Here is an 18,342-nt window from a genome sequence, read left to right on the forward strand (position 1 = left end):
AAGACTTCCTTTATAGTTTATCTGTCTTCCTGTCTCTACTTCCTTTCCTCCTGTTCTATCTTGTCCACTTCAGTAAGCTCTTGTCCATACCAGTCCTTTAAGAGCTCTCAAGGTCTTCTGTAACTTTCATCAAATCCATGGTGGCTTTCAGATTTCATCATACCTTGCCTAGGAGCAGCACTGGTCCAGGGTGATCACTTTCTTTTCTGGAATCACCCTTTTCCCCTGGTTTCAAAGCTTCTCCTCTGCCGCTTCATTAACCTCTTATTTTCCATCTCCCTTAGCAACTCCTCATCTGTGGATCTCTACACTCATTCCTTAAGTTCCCATGCTGTCCTATGACTTTCAAGTAACACTTAAATTCCAAAGACTCCAAAGTTGCGTGGCCAACCCTGACCTCTCCCTGAGAATTGCAGACTCCAATACTTAATAGCCTGACTACTGAGATATCTCAAACCATATGTCCCAATTCAAAACTGTGATTTTTCTCTAACCCCTTCCTTACCTGGCAGTGGCACCACCAATAATCCAACTAGTTCAGCAGAAACAAAATTATCCTTCCCTTCTTGTCTCTGCAAATTCTACCTTCAATATGTCTGCACATCTAATCACTGGAACCCAGTTGTAGCCACTGTTGCTTCAGACACTGTCATCTTGAGTTTGGACACCTTAACAGTCTCCTAGCAAATCTCCCTTCTTTCACCCCATGATATCTTTATTTATATTTATTATGTTTTTGCAGTCCTGGGAATTGAACTCAGGGATTCATGCATGGTAGGCAAGTGCTTTACCACTGAGCTGCATCCTAGCCGCCCCCACTTTTTTTTTTATTCTGAGACAGGATTTTGCTAAGTTAGTTGCTCAGTAGCCTTAAACTTTCAATCCTCAGCCTCCTGAATAACTGGGATGACAGGAATGCACCACTACACCCAACCCAAAGTGATATTTTTAAGGCAGAAATCACACCTCAGCTTTTAGCTTTCCAATGGAATCACACTGTACTTAAAATAAAACTAAAATCGTTATACCTACACAACACTAAGAAAGCAGGTCAACCCTCCCACTACTTGCTCACTCTGTTGGAGCCACTCTGGCTTCCTTGCTGTTCCTCCAACATGCCAAGTATATTCCTGCACTTTCCTGGACCTTTGCACTTACTATTCCCTCTGCTTAAATACTTTTCTCCAAATGTGTAAACAACAGTCTTTTCCACTGTGCTCTGCTCAGATATTTCCGCCTTTAAGGGACCTTCCCTAATTTTTTTTTTACACAGATTTATTTTTTTGCATAGCACTTTCCACCCTCTCACATGATATTGTTTATCATCCTTTATTCCCATTAGAATGTCAGTCCCATGGGAGCAGAGATTTGTGTCTCGTTCACCAGCATTTCCCTATTGCCTATACATGGTGAATGTGAATGAACAGATGAAAGAGGGAAAGAAGGATTGCAAAAGTGAAACAGCAAATGAGCAAAGAAGAAGTGGCAGCCTGGGTGGTGGGTCCTGGAAGTCTTTCAGCAGAGAGGACCCTGAGGTCTCTTCCTTGGGTCAGTGCAAGGTTCAGGCCTGGATGGAGTTGCATATCCTTCCCAGCACAGGCAGCCCTTGAGTAGGAGCAGGAGCTGGACTAGGACACAGTGCCCCCTGCTGGGAAGAACTGCAACTCCAAGACAAGGCTTCTAGAATCCTGGAGGTTTCCAAGGACTTTTCCTAAGTCTGGTTTGAAAATCACAGAAATTGCCAAGTAACAAAGAGGCTTAGATTTGTAATGAGGGAAAGGATGCCAGACTGGAGACCCAGAGTCCTGAGTTCCAGTTGTGGTCATGACCTTTTCTGGGTAACTCGTGTGTTCTAGGATTTTCTCCTCCTCCTCCTCCTCCTCCTCCTCTTCTTTCTTCTTTTTTTTGGTAGTACTGGGGATTGAGCCCAGGGATGCTCTACCACTGTGCTATATCCTGACCCTTTTTATTTTTATTTGAGTGGGGACAGGGTCTCAGGAGAGACCTGGGATTATGGGTATGTGCCACCATGCCCAACTATCCTGGGATTTTCTAAGCTGCCAAGTCCTGGACTTAGATTTTTTTTATTTTTTATTTTTAATTGTTGATAGATCTTTATTTTATTTATTTATACGTGGTGCTGAGAATCGAACCCAGTGCCTCGTACATGCCAGAAAAGTGTGCTACTGCTGAGCCCCAGCCCCAGCCCTGGATTTGTCACTGAAAGGAGGGGTCCCTGATATTGCCACAACTCTTGGCCTCACCTTGCTCCATGGCAGCCTGCTCAATCATGTGAAGCCTTTACCTGTCAGGAAATTTTCCATAAGTGACGCTAGATCTGCCTACACCTGGCTCCAACATTCTCCTGGGCTTTACCCTCTATGGTTAAATCCACCCTGGGGCAGCACTGAATGCAGACCTCTTTCCCCAAACTTCCGTTCATACATTAAATTTGGAAATGCCTTTTGTATTTTGGCAGTGCTGGGAATAGAACCCAGATTCTTATACATGGTAGGCAAGTGTTCTACCCTAGCTCTGGAGATGACTTTTAAACATCCAGATATCTAATGTGTAATTAGATTCTGGAGCTCAGGGGTGTGTACTAAAGATATATCTTTGGGAGTAATCTGCACTTAGGTGGACTAAAATATGAAATCTACATTTCATGTATATGAAATCTATGCATGATTTACTGACTCAGGATAGTGGTTGTTGACCTAGGATTCATACCACAATCACCCAGAAATCGAAAAGCCAAATACTGATGCCTAGATCCCATGTTGCCAGACTGATGAAATCAGAGCCCCTGGGGATGAATGTAGGAATTTTTCAAAGGTTTCCAGGTGATTCCATGTGTAGCCAAACTTGAGCTACACTGTGTCTGAGGCCAGACCCCTGGGGAAGAACTTTAACAAAGAGACCAGCTACATAGCTTAGTGGTGGAGAGTTGCCTAATAGGGTGCAAGATGGTGCAAGGACCTGGGTTTGATCCCAGCACTGAAAACAAACAAACAAACAAACAAACAAACAAAAAAAAAAAACAGCTAGGAAGGAGAGACCATGAGATAGGAGGAGAAAAACTGAGTGAACAGAAGGTGTCAAGGGCTGGGGTTGTGGCTCAACAATAGAGCGCTTGACTAGCATGTGGGAGGCACTGGGTTTCATTCTCAGCACCACATAAAAATAAATAAATAAAAAGGAAAGGGTGTCAAGCTAGGGATATAGCTCAGTGGTAAAGTGCTTGCCTAGTACGTGTGAAGTCTTGGGTTCAATCTCCAACACCACCACCAAAAGAACGATAAAAAAGGTATTAAATAAGCTGAGAAGCTGAGGGAGTCCAGGGTACTTTTGTTTTGGGGAGCAAGATGGTTGGCAACTGTGGTAGGAACTGTGTAATGGAGTGGTGGGGAGAAAGGGAAATTGTAGTTAGTTAAGGAGAGAATGGGAGGTAAGAAAGTGGAAATGAGAGTAATCAACAACCCTTTTGAGGAGTTTCACTGTGAGGAGGAGCAAATGGGGAGGTGGCTAAAGGGGAATATGAGGTCAAGGGAAGATTTCTTTTTTGTTAATATTTATTTTTTAGTTGTAGATGGACACAATACCTTTATTTTATTTATTTTTAGGTGGTGCTAAGGATTGAACTCAGGACCTCGGACGTGCCAGGCGAGCACTCCACCACTGAGCCACAACCCCAGCCCAAGGGAAGATTTCTTTTAAGTTATGAAATGATACACCATGTTTGCATGTGGCTGGAGATGATGATGATGGTGATGATGACGACGACAGCAATAATGGATGGCTCCAGAAGAGAAAGGGGAGCTGGGAGTGTAGCTCAGTCATAGAGTCACTGTCTAAGTCACTGACTGAGGCTCTGGGCTCAGTCCCCAACTCTAAAGAGAGAGTAGGTGGGAAGGGGGAGAGACTAATTTAACTGAAGAGAAAGGTGACATCTTGGTGTGCCAGCCTTTGAGAAACTGAGAAAAGCTGGGGGCAGAGCACATGGCTGGGGACAGATACTTCTTCCACTGTAGGAACGGGAGAAGATGGATGCAGACGCTGGCCCCTTTGCTAGTGCAGTGGTGGAAGACTGAAGGTGGTGGAAAGTTCACTTCTATTGATGGCTGTTGTCCCACTTCATCAGTGAGGTGGAAATGGGAAGGAATGGAGAGAAGGATTGAAGGTCTCAGGGAAGAGAAAAGCCGTCTATGTACAACACAGGATCTGAGGGCAGCCTCGAGAGCCAGCGATAATATTGTGTCACAAGGCAGTCAGCCTGCTTATGTGAATTTCTCCAACTGTGGGCAGCTGCCAGAGAACAGGCACAGTAATAAGTTGGGTTCCCCTGAGGCTGGGGGCTTTGCCAGTCAAACAAGATGGAAAGAGACAAGAGAGTGAGAAATGACTCTGCGGGTGAAATTGAAAGGGGACAAGGATAGAAGGTAGACAGGGACCTTACAGATCATGAGAAAAGAATCCCTGTAGGTCATTGTGGCTGGAAAGGAAATATTGGCTATGCTAGAGGAAGTAAGCTGGAAGGAGGGAGAGGAGTGGCCAGAAGAGGATGCTTTTATTTTAATTATTTTTATGTGGTGCTGAGGATGGAATCCAGGGTCTGGACTCCCTCAGCTTTTCAGCTTATTCAACACCTTTTTTAAAATCTTTCTTTTGGTCGAAATAAGACTGGTTTGTTACTGTCTGAAGACAAGATTCGAGATGTGCCAAGGGCAGCTGAGATAGAATTGAAGAGACAAAGAGGCCATATCCTTGGGATTACATTGTATGCATGGATGGTCCCAAGGTTGTCAGCAGGAGTAGCAGAGGAGAGAAGGAGAAAGCAAGGACTAAAGCCTTCTAGAAATGTGCTTCTCTCTCTCTCTGGAATGTTGGCTCCTTGAGAACAGGACTAAAGCTGTGAACATGGCCTTGTCCCACAGTGTTCTGGTACAGTAAAATTCTGATGCATAAGTCTAATATGTAATTTTTTTTTCCAGTGCTGGCCCTGGGCTTTACACATTCTAGGCAAGAGTTCTACCACTGAACCATACCCTGGCCCACATGTATTTTAATCTTTTTTATAGAATTATTTTTAGTTATGGATGGACACATACCTTTTTAAATTTATTTTTATGTGGTGCTAAGGATCAAACCCAGTGCCTCACACGTGCTAGGTAAGTGCTTTACCATTGAGCTACAAACCTAGCCCCTAATTTAGTCTTGATCCTTTACAGTGAGGAAACTGAGGCCTGAAGTCCCCCAGAAGTATCTGTATATTGTTGCTGCGGGGAACAAGTGTTTGGGTGTATACATCATTGAAATCCCTTCTATCTGCTCCTTACTATCCTCCGAACCCCACTCCCTCCTTCCCAGCTTGGGCATCTTGGTCTCCAATTTTGCCCCCTCAAATGCAGTCTCCACATTGAGTCTGACCATGTCCCTCCCCTGATAATGAGACCCAGCTCACCACAGGGCACCCAAAGTACCTCTGTGTCCACATCTTCCTCATCATCTCAGGCCCATGCATATCTGTTCTCAGCTTGGAAGGCCTGGGCTCACTATCCACCTGGTGGGCCCTGCCTGCCCCTCCAGTTCAAGGCAGAGAGCACCTCCCTCTTCAACAAGCTTCCTGTCTCCCTCCACCTGACTGTTCATGTCATTCCTACTGCACAAATGGAACCCAAACTATTGCCATCACATCCATTTGCTTCAGTGGATTTGAGCCCACTGGTAGCTGAAGTCAGGTCTAGGACATTTGTGTCCCTGGAGGACAGGACACTGGTGTTTGGTGCAATGAATGTGAGGGTTTTTATGTTCATGGGGACCCTCAAGTGCCACTGCCAGGGGCTGAAGTGAGGTGGTATGGAGTGTGGGCCACAGGCAAAACTGAGGGGTAGCTGGCACTTTATTGGTTAATCTGTACACTGTACACTGGGGGACACACAGGGCAGGGTGTGAATCCTTCCCAGGCTGCCTACTTTGCTCCTGCAAGCCAGAGTAGACAGGAGTTTGCCCACCCTCCTGTCCCAGGAGCACCTCTATCCTGCCCAGGTCTTCAGGGTCAGTCACAGTGAGTAGGACCCTTCCTCCGCTCTCGACCCAGCAGTGTCACCAGCTTGGCCTTGAAGCCTGCCTGACTGCCGGAGCGGCTGGTGCCACCTGCCTCATCAAGCTCCAGCTCTAGCAGTCGCCGGTACTGAGCCTCAAGGTTGCTGTCATGGGTGGGGCCGGACCAGCTCAGGTCCTCGCTATTGTGATAGATGGGGCTGGCTACGGGGCTGTGGCCGCCAGAAAGGCTCTCTTGGAGCTCAGGGCCCCCATTGGGCAGTCCAGGACTGGCCTCCAGCAGGCACACGTTCTCGTAGAGGTGTTCGATGGTGGCTGGGGGTCCACTGGCACGCTTGCACACAGAGGCGTAGAGATCGGACACCGGCTCCTCAGGCGCAGGGCCCAGTAGTAATGGTAGGCTTTGGGGCCCAGGATCGACCACAGGTGCCCTTCTGCAGGTGGGCAGATCAGCCCCTGGTGACACCTCCTGAAGCTCCCCAGGGGGGTCCAAGGAGGGAAGGGAGGTGGCGCGAGGCAGGGGGCAAGGCCTGGCAACAGCCCGTTCTGGCAGCAGTTCCCGTTGGCGGGCGATGGCAGCAGCCACAGACCCACACATGTCAGGGGCACGTGGGCTGCTAAAGGCAAAGAGGCCCTCGCCTGAGTCACAGCGGCGGCCAGCCTCAAAGGAGAACACGCCCTAGATACAGGGACATGGGTAGGGGTCAGGGGCTGAGGGGTCAGCCTGCTGACCACCTCTAGCCCTTCCCTGTAGGGACCTGCGGAAGTGGGGAAGCCACCCAGCACCTCACCTTGTCAGAGCCAAACTTGCGCAGGAAGTGGTAGGGCCAGCTGTAGAGGACCTGGGGGCTGGCAGTTCCCCTCAACTGGATGGTGTCTTGGCCCAGCACCAGGAGGTAGGGTCCCTTTAGCTGGCAGCGGACAGCAGCCTCAGTCCTCTGCACCACCACTGGAAACTCACTCGCTGTAGGCAGGCAAGAGGGTACCCTGTCAGTCCTCCAAAGATCCTGGGTGGGAGGGGCTGAGGTTGCCCCAGGGCCTCCCGTGACTCACCTCCCTGCCAGGAAGAGTAGATGGAATTTTCCTCCATGGGGACGAGGCCCCTCTTGGGCGACTCAGCTTCTCCTGGTCCTGAGGAGCACTCCCCTGTGCCCTGGGGAGTGGGCTCAAGTCAGAGGTTAGAGTCTACCTGCTTCTCTTCCCCACCCCTCCCAAGGGGTCCACACCCCTGGATTTTGCTACAAGCAAGGGAATCTGGGGCCCCAGGTGATAGTCCCAGTTGTGCCCTTGATAAACTGCCTGACTCTAGATACCCCTCTGAGGCTATTTCCCTACCTGTATGATAGGGCGGCAGTCCTCACTGGGCTCTCTCTTGAGGGTGCTTAGCTGGGGAAGGGGGAGCTGTGCTTACAGGTGTCTGACAGCTATAAATCACTGTGCAAACAAGAGGATGTCCCCCATAGCCCCTGAGCTTGGCCTTGGATTTGATTGGCTTGTAGGTGTCTCTAATAGCTTGGAGCAGTGACGGGTAAGAGCCTCAGGGGCAGCACATAAGAGCGAACCAACCAGTGGCTGTTGACCCTTCCTATCCCTCATCCCACATCTAGTTCTTTAGCAGGTCCTCATGTTCTTTTTGATTCTTGGCACCTCCACCATGACCACTTTGGCCCATGGGAGAATGGCTAGGGTCAAATGCAACTGCTTCCTCACTTGTCTGTTTAATCCTGTTCCTTTAAAAAAGGTAAAAATGTAACAAAATACATGGAATATAAAATTCCCATTTTAGCTATTTTAAAGCACACAATGCAGTGGTTTTTATTATATTTACAAGATTGTGCAGCCATCACCACTACCTAATTCCAGAACTTTTTCATCACCCCAAATGGAAACCCTTTACTCATTAGCAGTCACTCCCCATTTCTCTCTTTCATAATTCCTGGAAACCACCAATCTACTTTCTGTCCCATAGATTGGCCTAGTCTAGACCTCTCGTGTAAATGGAATCATACAATATGTGGTCTTTGTGTCTGGCTTCTTTAATGTGTTCAATTCTCATTCCTGTTGTAGCATGTTATCAGAGCTTCATTTTTATGGCTAAATAATATTCCATTATATGGATAGAACATGTTTTGTTTATTCATTCATCAGGGAATGGCCATTTGGGTTGTTTTTGGCAACTGTGAATAATACTGAGAAGAACATCCATGTGTACATTTTGTTTGAATAGCTGTTTCAGTTCTCTTGGATATATATTGAGCAGTAGAGTTGCTGTGTCATATGATAACTTCATGACTGACTTTTTTTTTTTGGTACCAGGAATTGAACTCAGGGGTGCTTAACCACTGAGCCACATCTCCAGTCCTTTTTATTTTTTATTTTGAGATTATCTTGCTAAGTTGCTTAGGGTGTAAGTTGCTGAGGCTGGCCTTGAACTTGAGATCCTTTAGCCTCCTGCATGTATCACTCTGCCTGGCATCATGACTAACTTTTTGAGGAATCACCAGACATTTTGTTCTGGTCCATCAAGATCGGTTGAAAAAGCTAATCTTTACAAACATCAGTGTCTGGCTTAAACCCTCCAAAGGCTTCTCTGATTCAGACACAAATCCCAAATCCCACAAGTAGCCCAAAGTGGCTTCAGCTGGCTCCCAGTGAGCTTTCCGACCTCTCTACCTCCTGCGCTCCTCCTGATCTCTACCTTCAGCCACACCAGTCTTCTCTCTGTCCCTTTTGTGGTGAACACACCACTTTTTCTTGCCCGTGGACCTTTGCCCATACTGCCCCCTCATTCACGACACTCCTCATGTTACTGTATTTGCCTGGCCTTTCCTCCGGCCTTTGCCTGGTGGGCTTTTATTTGTTATTGAAGACCATTCTGCCTAAAGTTCCTCCATTTATTCCAGTTCCATCCCAGAGTTTCACTTTCTTTAAACCAGCACGGACATCTGAGATTCCTTCTATGGGTTTCTGGGCTGTTTCCCAGCCTTGCAGTTGCTTGGCAATGCTTATCGAGTGACAGGATGTAAACTGAGAAAGGAGATAAGCAAGCACAGGGTGATGTGGTTGCCCACCAGCTGGCCTTTGGACTGCCCCGCCCCCCCACCCCCCCCATCCTGTACTCACCGGGAAGGCCAGCTGGCAGATGGGGTTCATCCAGGACTGGCGGTGCTGTGCAGCCAGCAGGTGGCTTCGTTCGGTGGTAGTGAGCAGGAAAGCACCAGTGTCCCGGGGACAACTCTCACCATCAGCCGGCAGCACAGACACACAGTCAGCCAAGCGGATGATCCTCCGCTCCCCCCTCCTGCCAGGCCCTGCAGATCTGTCCCCTGCTGGCCCCAAGCCACCATCCCGAATGTCCCAGCTCTCTAGCCGAGCCACGCCTGATGGGCCTCCTGCATACAGCAGAGCCCACACTTTCCGCCAGGACTTCTGTGGGAGAGAGGGTTGGGGAAGAGACTCTTAGGTGGCAGATTCTTCCTACCACTTGGCTAAGCACAAGCTACTCAGCAACTGCTCCTGTCTACCCAGTCTCGCCTCTCCCTCCCACAAGTCTTCAGGTGCTAGGGAAGGAGATCTTGCCAGGGTTGGGCCAGGCACGGGGGAAAGTCTGTATTTGGGTTCAGTCAGCCCTGGGTTCAAATCCACCATGCCCTTTCCTGTGACCTCCATAGCCCCAGTGTCCTCGTCTCTCAAGAGGCTGTGAGAATGTGAGGCTGGTCTTCTACTGGACTACGTCTGTAGAGTATCTAGTGTCTTGGGCACACTGCTGTTATGTTGGTTGCCCACCTGTCACCCCCCCACCCTCACATATACACACAAAGAAAAAGAAAAAAGACATTGGGGTGAAGCTGGGAGGCCTGAGCCTCATGATGGCTAGGAAGGAAACATGCAAATAACTTCTAACAAAGGAAACAGACTACTTATCTGCCTGAGCAGCAGCTGCAGCTGAGTTGTGGGGTACAGGGCCAGGCCCACGGAAGAGCTGGGGCCCAGCCCTGACTGTAGGGCGTGGCTCTACCTCCAGGGGCTCCTTCAGCTCAGCCCCTGGCCCTTTCCATGGGTAACAGTTCACTATTAGATGGGTCAGAAGGCTGCTTGGCTCTGCTTTGCCTAAAGGTTTTGATTCTTAGACCCTTCCCTCATCTTGGTGACTCCATCTCTAAAATAAGACAGGGTTTCAAAAGCCTGTTCAGCCTCAATCTTCTCAGGCAGACAACAGGACTTTATTCTGCTCCCTAATTCCTGGGTTCCAGCTGCATACCATAGGGTATGTCTGTAATCCCAGTGACTCAGGAGGCTGAGGCAGGAGGATAGTTAATCTGAGGCCAGCCTCTGAAACTTAGTGAGACCCTATCTCAAAATAAAAATAAAATAAAAAAGGGCTAGGGGTGTAGTTCAGTGACAGAATGCCTCTGAGCTCAATTCCTAATGCTGCAAGAAAAAGAAATTCTGTTCCATCTCCCATCCTGACTCCCTTCCCAGTTTTCCCAGGTCCAGATGGGTTATCCAGGGCTGGGGCAGAGGCCCCTTTCTCTGCCTACCGCTAGTCCTGGGCAGCAATCTGGCAGCCAGGGGTCCCCACCTTGCCAAACTTGACGTGCTGCTGGTAGAGAATGCCATCCTTGACGGGAGTCTCCACGGGCTCCATGGCCACGATTGGGCCCGAGGCCTTCTGTTCCGAAGACCTGAGGAGACTGGTGAAAGGCTGGAGGGGAACTCCTCACACTTCCCCTTCTGGCCACTTCCCCCTCCCTTGGTCCAGAGAGGCAGCTGCGGCGAGGGGGAGGGGAGTCGTCCTCAGTTAAGGGATTGAGGGGCAGTACATTCTTCTTCTTAGGGGTTCTGGCCAGCTCAAAGTGTCTATGTCTGCCTTCGAGAGCCTCAGGCCACCTGAGAGCAAGTGACCCCTATGCTGGCATCTGGGTCAGCTGGATATGAGCAACTGACCACAGCCTGGCTGCCCTGAGTCATGAGCTCCAATGCTTCCCCCATTGGGCCAGCTGTGCAGCTTGGGACCCGGTGCTGCACAGTCTGCTCCTAGCCTGGGACCTTCTTCTCACCAGACTGGTGAACTCCTGGCCCTCCACCAAGTCCTGGTTTGTACCATTAGGTTTGCCTGAGACTGTCTCACCCTGTCCTCTCTACTTCTGTCTGGAATATTTCTAATTTTCATTGACTCCCCATCTTCATAGCCCTTGCTTCACCTGGGCCCATCTGACTCTCCACCAACCCACACCAACTCTGCTTTTCCTTTTCCCCAGCACTCAGGGGCTTCTGTGTTCTGGCTTTCACTTCCCCTGAGCCTCATTTCCCCACAGAACAACCCCTCCAGGGAACCCCTCACCACTGTGCTGCTTGGGGCAATAGGCTGCCTCCTCCTCTTGGCGGCCTTGCCTGGTCACTAGTCTTGAGAGCACAGCAGTCCTCCTATTAGGCAGCCAGTCCTCATGGGATCCACACCCCTAACGGGCCCTAACCATGTGAGTGTGGTGGTAGGCCCCCAGTGGGCTCCCCAGGGAGGTCACATGCTCTTTTAAAGCTTTGCTTCCTGTCAGGTGCCTGGCTTTTTATTTTTGCCTTGCCTTGCTGGAGACTAGTATTGGGGTTGTGTGTGCATCAGAATTCTAGGGACAGTCCCATGTCATTCAAAGCAACCTCCAGAAAGAATGCTGTAACCAAACTGAAGAATGCTCTTTGGGGGTCACATTTGGCCAGAATAGATCTTCTAGGGCCTTCTAGTACCTGGTTCTGTGCCCACTGTAGTCCAGATAGCCCTGAGCTTTAGGAGCCTCAAACACCACATCCTTTGCATTCTCATCGCAATTTCAAAAATTATGAAATCAAGGCTCAAAAATATTAAGTAACTTGTTGGAGGCCACACACAAAGCAACAAACAGGGTTGAGCAAGAACCGTCCTCCTGGGATAAGCATGTGGCCTTGCTCACGAAGTTCCTGGCAGAGGAACTGTGCAATACACAGCTACTGCTGTACTGTTCCTCCGCCCTCCTCTTGCTAGATATTAAAATCCTCATTGATCTGCTGGCAGTCTTATGATGGAGACCGACCTTTACTTGCATATGAATCTCCTGCCTTCCTGTGGGCTTTCCAGGCAGGTTTCTGCCAGGCTTGTCTGGGTTCTTGCAGCCCCCGTAGGGTGCTTGTGGCCTGATTGGCAGTCCTGTGGTATCTGCTGCCTTCTCGGTGAATGGAACTGAGTGTTTCTGACAGGGAATACGCACAGGCAGGCATGGGCAAAGGCAGGAAGCAGCCTGCCAAGGAGTTCCAGAAGCCCCCAGAGCAACATAAATTGACAGGAAGAGAGAGGCTGACAGTTAAGCCAGCCAGCCAGGGGGACCAGAGGCTCAGCTGTTTCCCCTTGGCCCCCCTGTGATTCATAGTCCCCACACCTCTGAGCACCCAGGAGGGACACTGACTGGCATTTCCTTCCATAGCCAACATGAGGGTAGGTGCTGGGAGGGGGAGTAGGAGGGCTGCTGGAGGCTGGAAGGCGAGGCCTGTCCAGGATTCGGAGGGCTGACGGCAGAGACACAGAGGCAGGGCTGGGGCTGAGAGAGGGGGCTTGTGCTTTAATGACAGCTGAAGGGAAGAACAAAAATAGTAATTTTGGGGTGGCTGGGGTACAAGGAACAGCCCAGGCCAGCTGGGCCAAGATGCTGGCTTCTTGTCCACGGGGCTGGTGTCTGTGTGCACACAGGGTGGCTGAGTCCTGGAACTGAGGCCTCTTGGAGATAAGAAGGGAAGACAGACGGCTCAGAAGTCCATGGAGCTGTGGGCCAGGTAGTCCTTGCGGCCAATGTTGCTGACCTGTTTGGTCTGCATGGCCTCAAGTTTGGGGCAGTCAGTGATCCGATGGCCCAGGCCCCCACAGAAGGCACAACCACGTTCTCCTGGAGGGATGGGGCAGGGTTAGCAAAATCACAGGGTCAGAATCCAGGCCCTGGACCTTTTCCCCTCTCCCAGTTAGGTCCCCCTAGTCCACCAATATCTAGTATGGATTTGTTTTGTGGTATTCTGCCCCCAACCCCAGAGAACTTGCGCCTGCTCAGCATTCACCTCCAATGTCCAGCATGGACTCGTCCCCAGGGTGCAGCACTTGTAGTACAGGTGGCACCTTCTGCTTGGCTTCTAGCAGCAGGGCCTTGAGATCCATCAGCACTGACTCATCTAGGGGGAAAGAAGAACCATCAAGCCCTACCCTGGGTCCCACAGTCAGAACCTGGGAAGCCACAGGTGGAGGACCTGGGGGACAGATGAGTTGGCTCTCTGACTCACCACAGGCCTTGTTAATGAAGGTCGTAGCAATGCCTGTGTTTCCTGAGCGCCCTGTGCGGCCGATTCGGTGCACTGAAAAGAGAAGGACAGAGCCTCTAGCTCACTGCACCAGGGCGGGGACCTGGCCTGGTCCTTCTGTCTACCCCACACCCCTGGTCCCTCAAGTTCCCCACCATAGTTCTCGATTTCCTCAGGCATGTCGTAATTGATGACGTGCTGGATAGCAGGGAAGTCCAGGCCTTTGGAGGCCACATCTGTGGCCACCAGGACATCCTTCTTGCCCTCCCGGAATGCCTCAATGGCTTTGGTCCGTTCCTCCTGGTCTAGGGAGGGTCAGGCAGCAGCTATCAGAGTTACGGTGGGAGTTTTGGAAGCAGGCAGGTCAGGCAGGGGAAGGGATAGGTGAAGGGTTGCTATAGCATCAGGGTTCACGCTAATGCATGCACTGTCCTGACCTTTGCCCCCATGGATGGCAACAGCCTCAACCCCCTTGAGCAGCAGATACTCATGGATGGCGTCCACATCGGCCTTCTTCTCTGCAAAGATGAGCACCTACGCAGGAAGGCCAACTCTAGTCACAGGGTGTTCCTCCAACTTTACCCCAGCATGCAGTCCCTACTCCCTCTTCCTTGTCCTGGGACTCTGGCACTAGCCTGGACTGGCTGCACTCACAGGAGGGGGGGTCTTCTGCAGGCACTCAAGCAGGTATACCATCTTGGCCTCTTCCTTCACGTATTCCACCTCCTGCCAGAAAGAGGCCAGGTCAGGTGATCTCAAGGTTAGGGTCACTGGCCACGTCCCTGCCACAGAAGGCTGGGTTTCTAATCTGAGCCAGGAGATAACCAGATGCCTCTTGCCACCAAGAGCCGGAACCCCTAAGAGCAAGGGGTTCCAATTAACATGAAGTGAACCCCTTTTTCCAATCAGTTTCACCAGATGCAGTCCTCACAGGTGAGAGACTGTTCACCAAGAATGCCGGCTCACCTGAATGACATCCAGGCTGGCGGCCCCAGCACGCCCCACATTGATGGTAACAGGCTTTACCAGGGCACTCTTGGCAAAGTTCTGAATCTTCTTTGGCATGGTAGCACTGAAGAGTAGAGTCTGCCGCTGGCCCTGAGGAAGGGTGGAGGCTGGGGCTGAAGCATGCAGGGCTGGTGGGGATGGGCCAAGATGTGTAGGGGATAGGTTCTGGGGATACTAAGCAGCTGAGACATAGCCCCCTTGAAGTAGGAGCAGAGGATGGGGCAGTGCAGAGGCTCAGGGCCCTCCATAATTGAATGTGGTATGCATGGGGCGGGGGGCAGTTCAGGAATCCCTGGAAAGGTTGGGAGAGGCACCTTGAAGTAGGAAAAGATGGTGCGGATGTCGCCCTCAAAACCCATGTCAATCATGCGGTCAGCCTCATCCAGGGCCAGGTAGCGACAGATGTCTAGGCTGACCATCTTCTTCTGTAGTAAATCCATGAGGCGTCCAGGGGTGGCCACCATCATATGTACACCACTGAGAACCAAGGAGAGACCCTGAGGTTGGGGCTACTTGCCTATCACCTACCAAGAGATGGCATCCTGCCTCTGTTCTGCTCTAGGATTTCTCTCCTGACTCTCCTCCCCTGTCCTCTCCTTGTTACTCTCCATATTCTGCCCTATACATATGGCATATAAGATGGGCCTGCAGGGGCTGGGGTTGTGGCTCAGTGGTGGAGCGCTTGCCTAGTACACGCGAGGCACTGGGTTCGATCCTCAGCACCATATAAAAATAAAATAAAGGGCTTACAGCTTTCTTGCCAGCCCTTGGCCTGAGACACCTTCCTTCTTTTCTCAGGTCACTCTCCTAGCCCCAGGAAAGCTACACTGAAACCCTGCAGAGGCTTTACCCCAGGCTCCTGCAGCCCCCTTGGAGGCCTTGCTTGGCTCACTTTCCCAGTACTGACTTCATCTTTTCTGCACCTGCATCTTCCCCAAGACTGAAAATGCCTCAGAAATAGGAATGGGGTCTGGCCCATCAGTGACCCCAAGGCTTGGTCCATGGCATCTGGCAACGTCTATGCGGTCTGAACTGTGTGGAAAGGGCATGCCACTCTGATCTATCCTTGATCTAGTGCCCCAGCTTCCTTGGTTGACTGCAATGAACAACCCTGACTTTTCTGGACACCCCTGATCCCTACTTCTGTGTTTTCTGCTTGAACTGCCTCTCTTCAAAATTCAAATATCACCATTCCTGCAGAGCTTTCTCTAACCTCCTACCTTCAAGATGCCTAGGCCATTCCATTTGCTGTGTTCCCACAGTACCTGGCCATATGTCTCTGTCTCACCTCAATCCACCTCCCCATAAGACTTTAGGGTCCTTAAGAGTTGGGCCCCAACAGGAGACTTCTGTGAGGATCTGCAAAATGGCTAAATTAAGCTTCTCTGGAAGCTTTGTGGAAGGGTGTGGGGCAGGGGTGCCTGTACGTACTGTCGGATGGTTTCCATCTGCTCTTTGACAGACATGCCCCCAATGCAGAGAGCACAGCGCAGGAGAGGTGAGCTGTCCTCCTGCAGCAGGCGGCAGTAATATTCCAGGATGCCATGGGTTTGCCGGGCCAGTTCCCGCTGTAGGCACAAAGATAAAGCTGGCACCAGGTGATCCCAGTCTCTACCCTGCCCTCCAGTCCAGCCCATCTTACCGAGGGGCAGATGATGAGTCCATAGGGCCCCTCACGCTTAGAGAAAGGCAACCGCTTCTCTTGTTCCAGACAGAACATGATGACGGGCAGTGTGAACACCAACGTCTTGCCTGACCCCGTGAAGGCAATGCCAATCATGTCCCGGCCCGAAAGACTGTAGGAGAAGATAGCCTGAGGGCCAGGTCCAGCAGGAAACAGCAACTACTTCTCCAGTCAGACACTTGGTTATTGCTTCTCCCTGTCACTGCTTTCCTCAGGGACCCCAAGTCCATGGTCCATACTCACATGGTAGGGATACCTTGGATCTGAATAGGTGTTGGGTGGAGAATGCCTTTTTTCTTTAGGCCTCGCAGGATGGCTGTGGGAAACAGCAAGTGCTTTATCAGAGTCCTAGAGTCTGTAAGATCAGCACTACCCCACAAGCTGCAAGTGATGAAACAGGCTCAGGGAGAGAAAGGAAGAGAGACTTGTCCAATGCCAACGGGCTTGCTGGAGCCAGTATTCACACCCACAGCTATCTAAACCCAATAGCAGTTTCCCAGTGAAACTCTGTTACAGAAGACAGAGAACATGTACAGTTAGGACAGTTGAAAAATAAGCCTAAGGATATCCCTTTTTAAATCTCTCCATTCTTATTGTCTGGACTCAACACTGACAATGCTGAACTCAGTGGAGGCTAAGGCACACCTCACCAAGACTCGATTAGAAAAATGTAGCATTTCCTCTCTGTTCCCAGATACCTGCAGGAAACTTCATTTCCTTAAAGCTCTTGATGGGTGGTGGGATACCATCTCCCTCCACCAGGATGTGGTACTTCTTCCGAACTCGTTCATGCCGCTCTTCAGACATGCTCAGGACGTAACGGGGTGGTGTCCAACTGTGGGTGGGTGGTAGGGTTCAACAGAGGCCTTGGAACAGCTGGGCTTGGGGTGTCACTGCTAGTCTCAGCCACACACCATCCTAAGTAAGGGCAACTGAACAGTCTGGAAAGACATACCTGGTTTTGATTGGGTCATCATATGTAATGCCCTTGGCCATCTCCTTCACTGACATCAAGGCTGAGAAAACAAACATAACTCAGGGCTGGCTCCTGTTTCCCAGAGGCCAGATCCTATGAGATATTAAATGCCTTGGGTTGTGGGGAGATGATTCAATCCACCTCCTTATTGTCCTAGCTACAACCCTACCTCGGCCTTCAGCCACACTCTCCAGAATCTTCTCTTCTTCCTTTAGTTGCTTCTCCTTGGCAGATTCCTTGCGGGCTGAGAAAAGAACCCGAAGATGTGAGACACCAAAATAAGGCACTGAGCTTCGTTTGTACCTCCTCCCTGTCCAGGCAGTGTTGCCCAATCCACCTTCAGCCTTCTCTTTGAGGTGCTGATGCTGATCCAGGAGGCTGACGTTGGACTGAGGGCCCAAAGGGATGTCGTCCTCATCTCCTCGGGGCTCACTGCTGCTGTCCTGCTGCTCTTCCTCTGCAGCTCCCTTGCGTCTTCGCTGCAGCAGTTTCTGGAGCTGTGGTTCCACCAGTGTCTCTCAGAGTCAAGTCCAAAGTGGTGTGTGTGTGTGTGTGTGTGTCTGTCTGTCTGTCTCGGGGCGAGGGTAGCATGGTCCCCGGGGAGACTGCATCAGGATCCGGGCTTTTGAGTGTGGGACCTGTGCCTGGAGGCGCAGACTGCCTTACTCCTCAGGCCTGGTCGACAGTCCTTCCTTTGCCTCGGGGCTACGCTCGCGTGTACAGAAACTTAGTTCTCAGAACTTGGGGAAGGCCAGTGCCTCCTCCAATCCCAATGAAACCCGGTGGTCACGCCCCCATTCCTCCTCCGACCCTGATCCCTCACCAGAAGTTGTCGGCGCTGTCGCAGCGGCACATAGGGCACGTAATCCTCATCGTCCTCATCCTCATCCTCGGAGCGGCTTCCTCCTGCGGTCGCGTCGTCCGGGCGGGCGCGCTACAGATACAAGCGAATTAGACCCGAACTCCGCATCGCCCCCACCTTCACTCCCGCTCCCCACCCGCGTGGGCCCCAGCCTCGTTCCCACCTTCCGCTCGGGTTCCGACTCCTCCATCCTTTGTCGCACGCATGCGCGCCACGGCAAAACCACGCCTCATCTTTGAGCGAGATCCAATCCGATGAGAAGAAGCGGACGTCGGCGCCTAGCAACGATCTTGGAGAGCCGGATCGCGCAGAGGGACAAATTTCCTCATGAGGTGGGGGCGGGGCTGTGAGTGGCTACGCCACTGTTGCCAGGGCCTAAGACATCAGGTACGACGTGTAGGACACTGGAGAATTTGGAGCATGCGCAAAGGTTCAAACCCA

At 51.0% G+C, this 18,342-nt stretch overlaps 2 protein-coding genes across 4 annotated transcripts; both read right to left on the reverse strand.

Annotated features, from left to right (window-relative positions):
* Positions 1-5,881: 5,881 nt before the first annotated feature.
* Dok3 (docking protein 3) lies at positions 5,882-11,532 on the reverse strand. Of its 3 annotated transcripts, none has more exons than XM_048792102.1 (7): positions 11,405-11,532; positions 10,643-10,745; positions 9,184-9,489; positions 7,396-7,446; positions 7,114-7,213; positions 6,852-7,024; positions 5,882-6,739 (listed from the first exon to the last, which is right to left on the reverse strand). In XM_048792102.1, exons 2-7 carry the CDS (start codon positions 10,706-10,708, stop codon positions 6,056-6,058), a joined length of 1,380 nt encoding a protein of 459 aa, XP_048648059.1. In that variant the 5' UTR covers positions 10,709-10,745; positions 11,405-11,532; the 3' UTR covers positions 5,882-6,055. The 3 variants fall into 3 exon arrangements, with proteins under 3 accessions (XP_048648059.1, XP_048648058.1, XP_015344050.1); XM_048792101.1 differs by having other exon boundaries at positions 10,643-10,830; positions 11,405-11,528; XM_015488564.2 differs by lacking the exons at positions 7,396-7,446; positions 11,405-11,532 and having other exon boundaries at positions 10,643-11,361.
* Positions 11,533-12,621: 1,089 nt separating this feature from the next.
* Positions 12,622-18,202, reverse strand: Ddx41 (DEAD-box helicase 41). The gene is made up of 17 exons (XM_015488562.2): positions 18,065-18,202; positions 17,863-17,973; positions 17,377-17,536; positions 17,209-17,283; positions 17,019-17,079; positions 16,762-16,898; positions 16,307-16,379; positions 16,022-16,175; positions 15,811-15,947; positions 14,694-14,856; positions 14,338-14,469; positions 14,026-14,097; positions 13,809-13,905; positions 13,527-13,676; positions 13,354-13,425; positions 13,135-13,245; positions 12,622-12,968 (listed from the first exon to the last, which is right to left on the reverse strand). The coding sequence occupies exons 1-17, from the start codon at positions 18,089-18,091 to the stop codon at positions 12,832-12,834; spliced, it is 1,869 nt and encodes a 622-aa protein (XP_015344048.1). The 5' UTR covers positions 18,092-18,202; the 3' UTR covers positions 12,622-12,831.
* Positions 18,203-18,342: the final 140 nt, after the last annotated feature.

Source organism: Marmota marmota, unplaced genomic scaffold (genome assembly GCF_001458135.2).
Source record: "Marmota marmota marmota unplaced genomic scaffold, marMar, whole genome shotgun sequence".
Classification (NCBI taxonomy): Eukaryota; Metazoa; Chordata; class Mammalia; order Rodentia; family Sciuridae; genus Marmota; species Marmota marmota.

Excerpts from the sequence above, each read along its gene's own strand:
- Dok3 (XM_048792102.1), bottom strand. The coding sequence starts at position 10,708 with ATGGAGCCCGTGGAGACTCCCGTCAAGGATGGCATTCTCTACCAGCAG. Across the intron at positions 7,447-9,183 it reads TCTGCCAGCTGGCCTTCCCG|CTAAGCACCCTCAAGAGAGA; the intron begins GTGAGTACAGGA and ends CCCCTTCCCCAG. Across the intron at positions 7,214-7,395 it reads ACTGCCGCCCTATCATACAG|GGCACAGGGGAGTGCTCCTC; the intron begins GTAGGGAAATAG and ends CCCACTCCCCAG.
- Ddx41 (XM_015488562.2), bottom strand. The coding sequence starts at position 18,091 with ATGGAGGAGTCGGAACCCGAGCGGAAG. Across the intron at positions 17,974-18,064 it reads AGTCGGAACCCGAGCGGAAG|CGCGCCCGCCCGGACGACGC; the intron begins GTGGGAACGAGG and ends TTGTATCTGTAG. Across the intron at positions 14,098-14,337 it reads CCAGCCTGGATGTCATTCAG|GAGGTGGAATACGTGAAGGA; the intron begins GTGAGCCGGCAT and ends TCTTTCTGGCAG.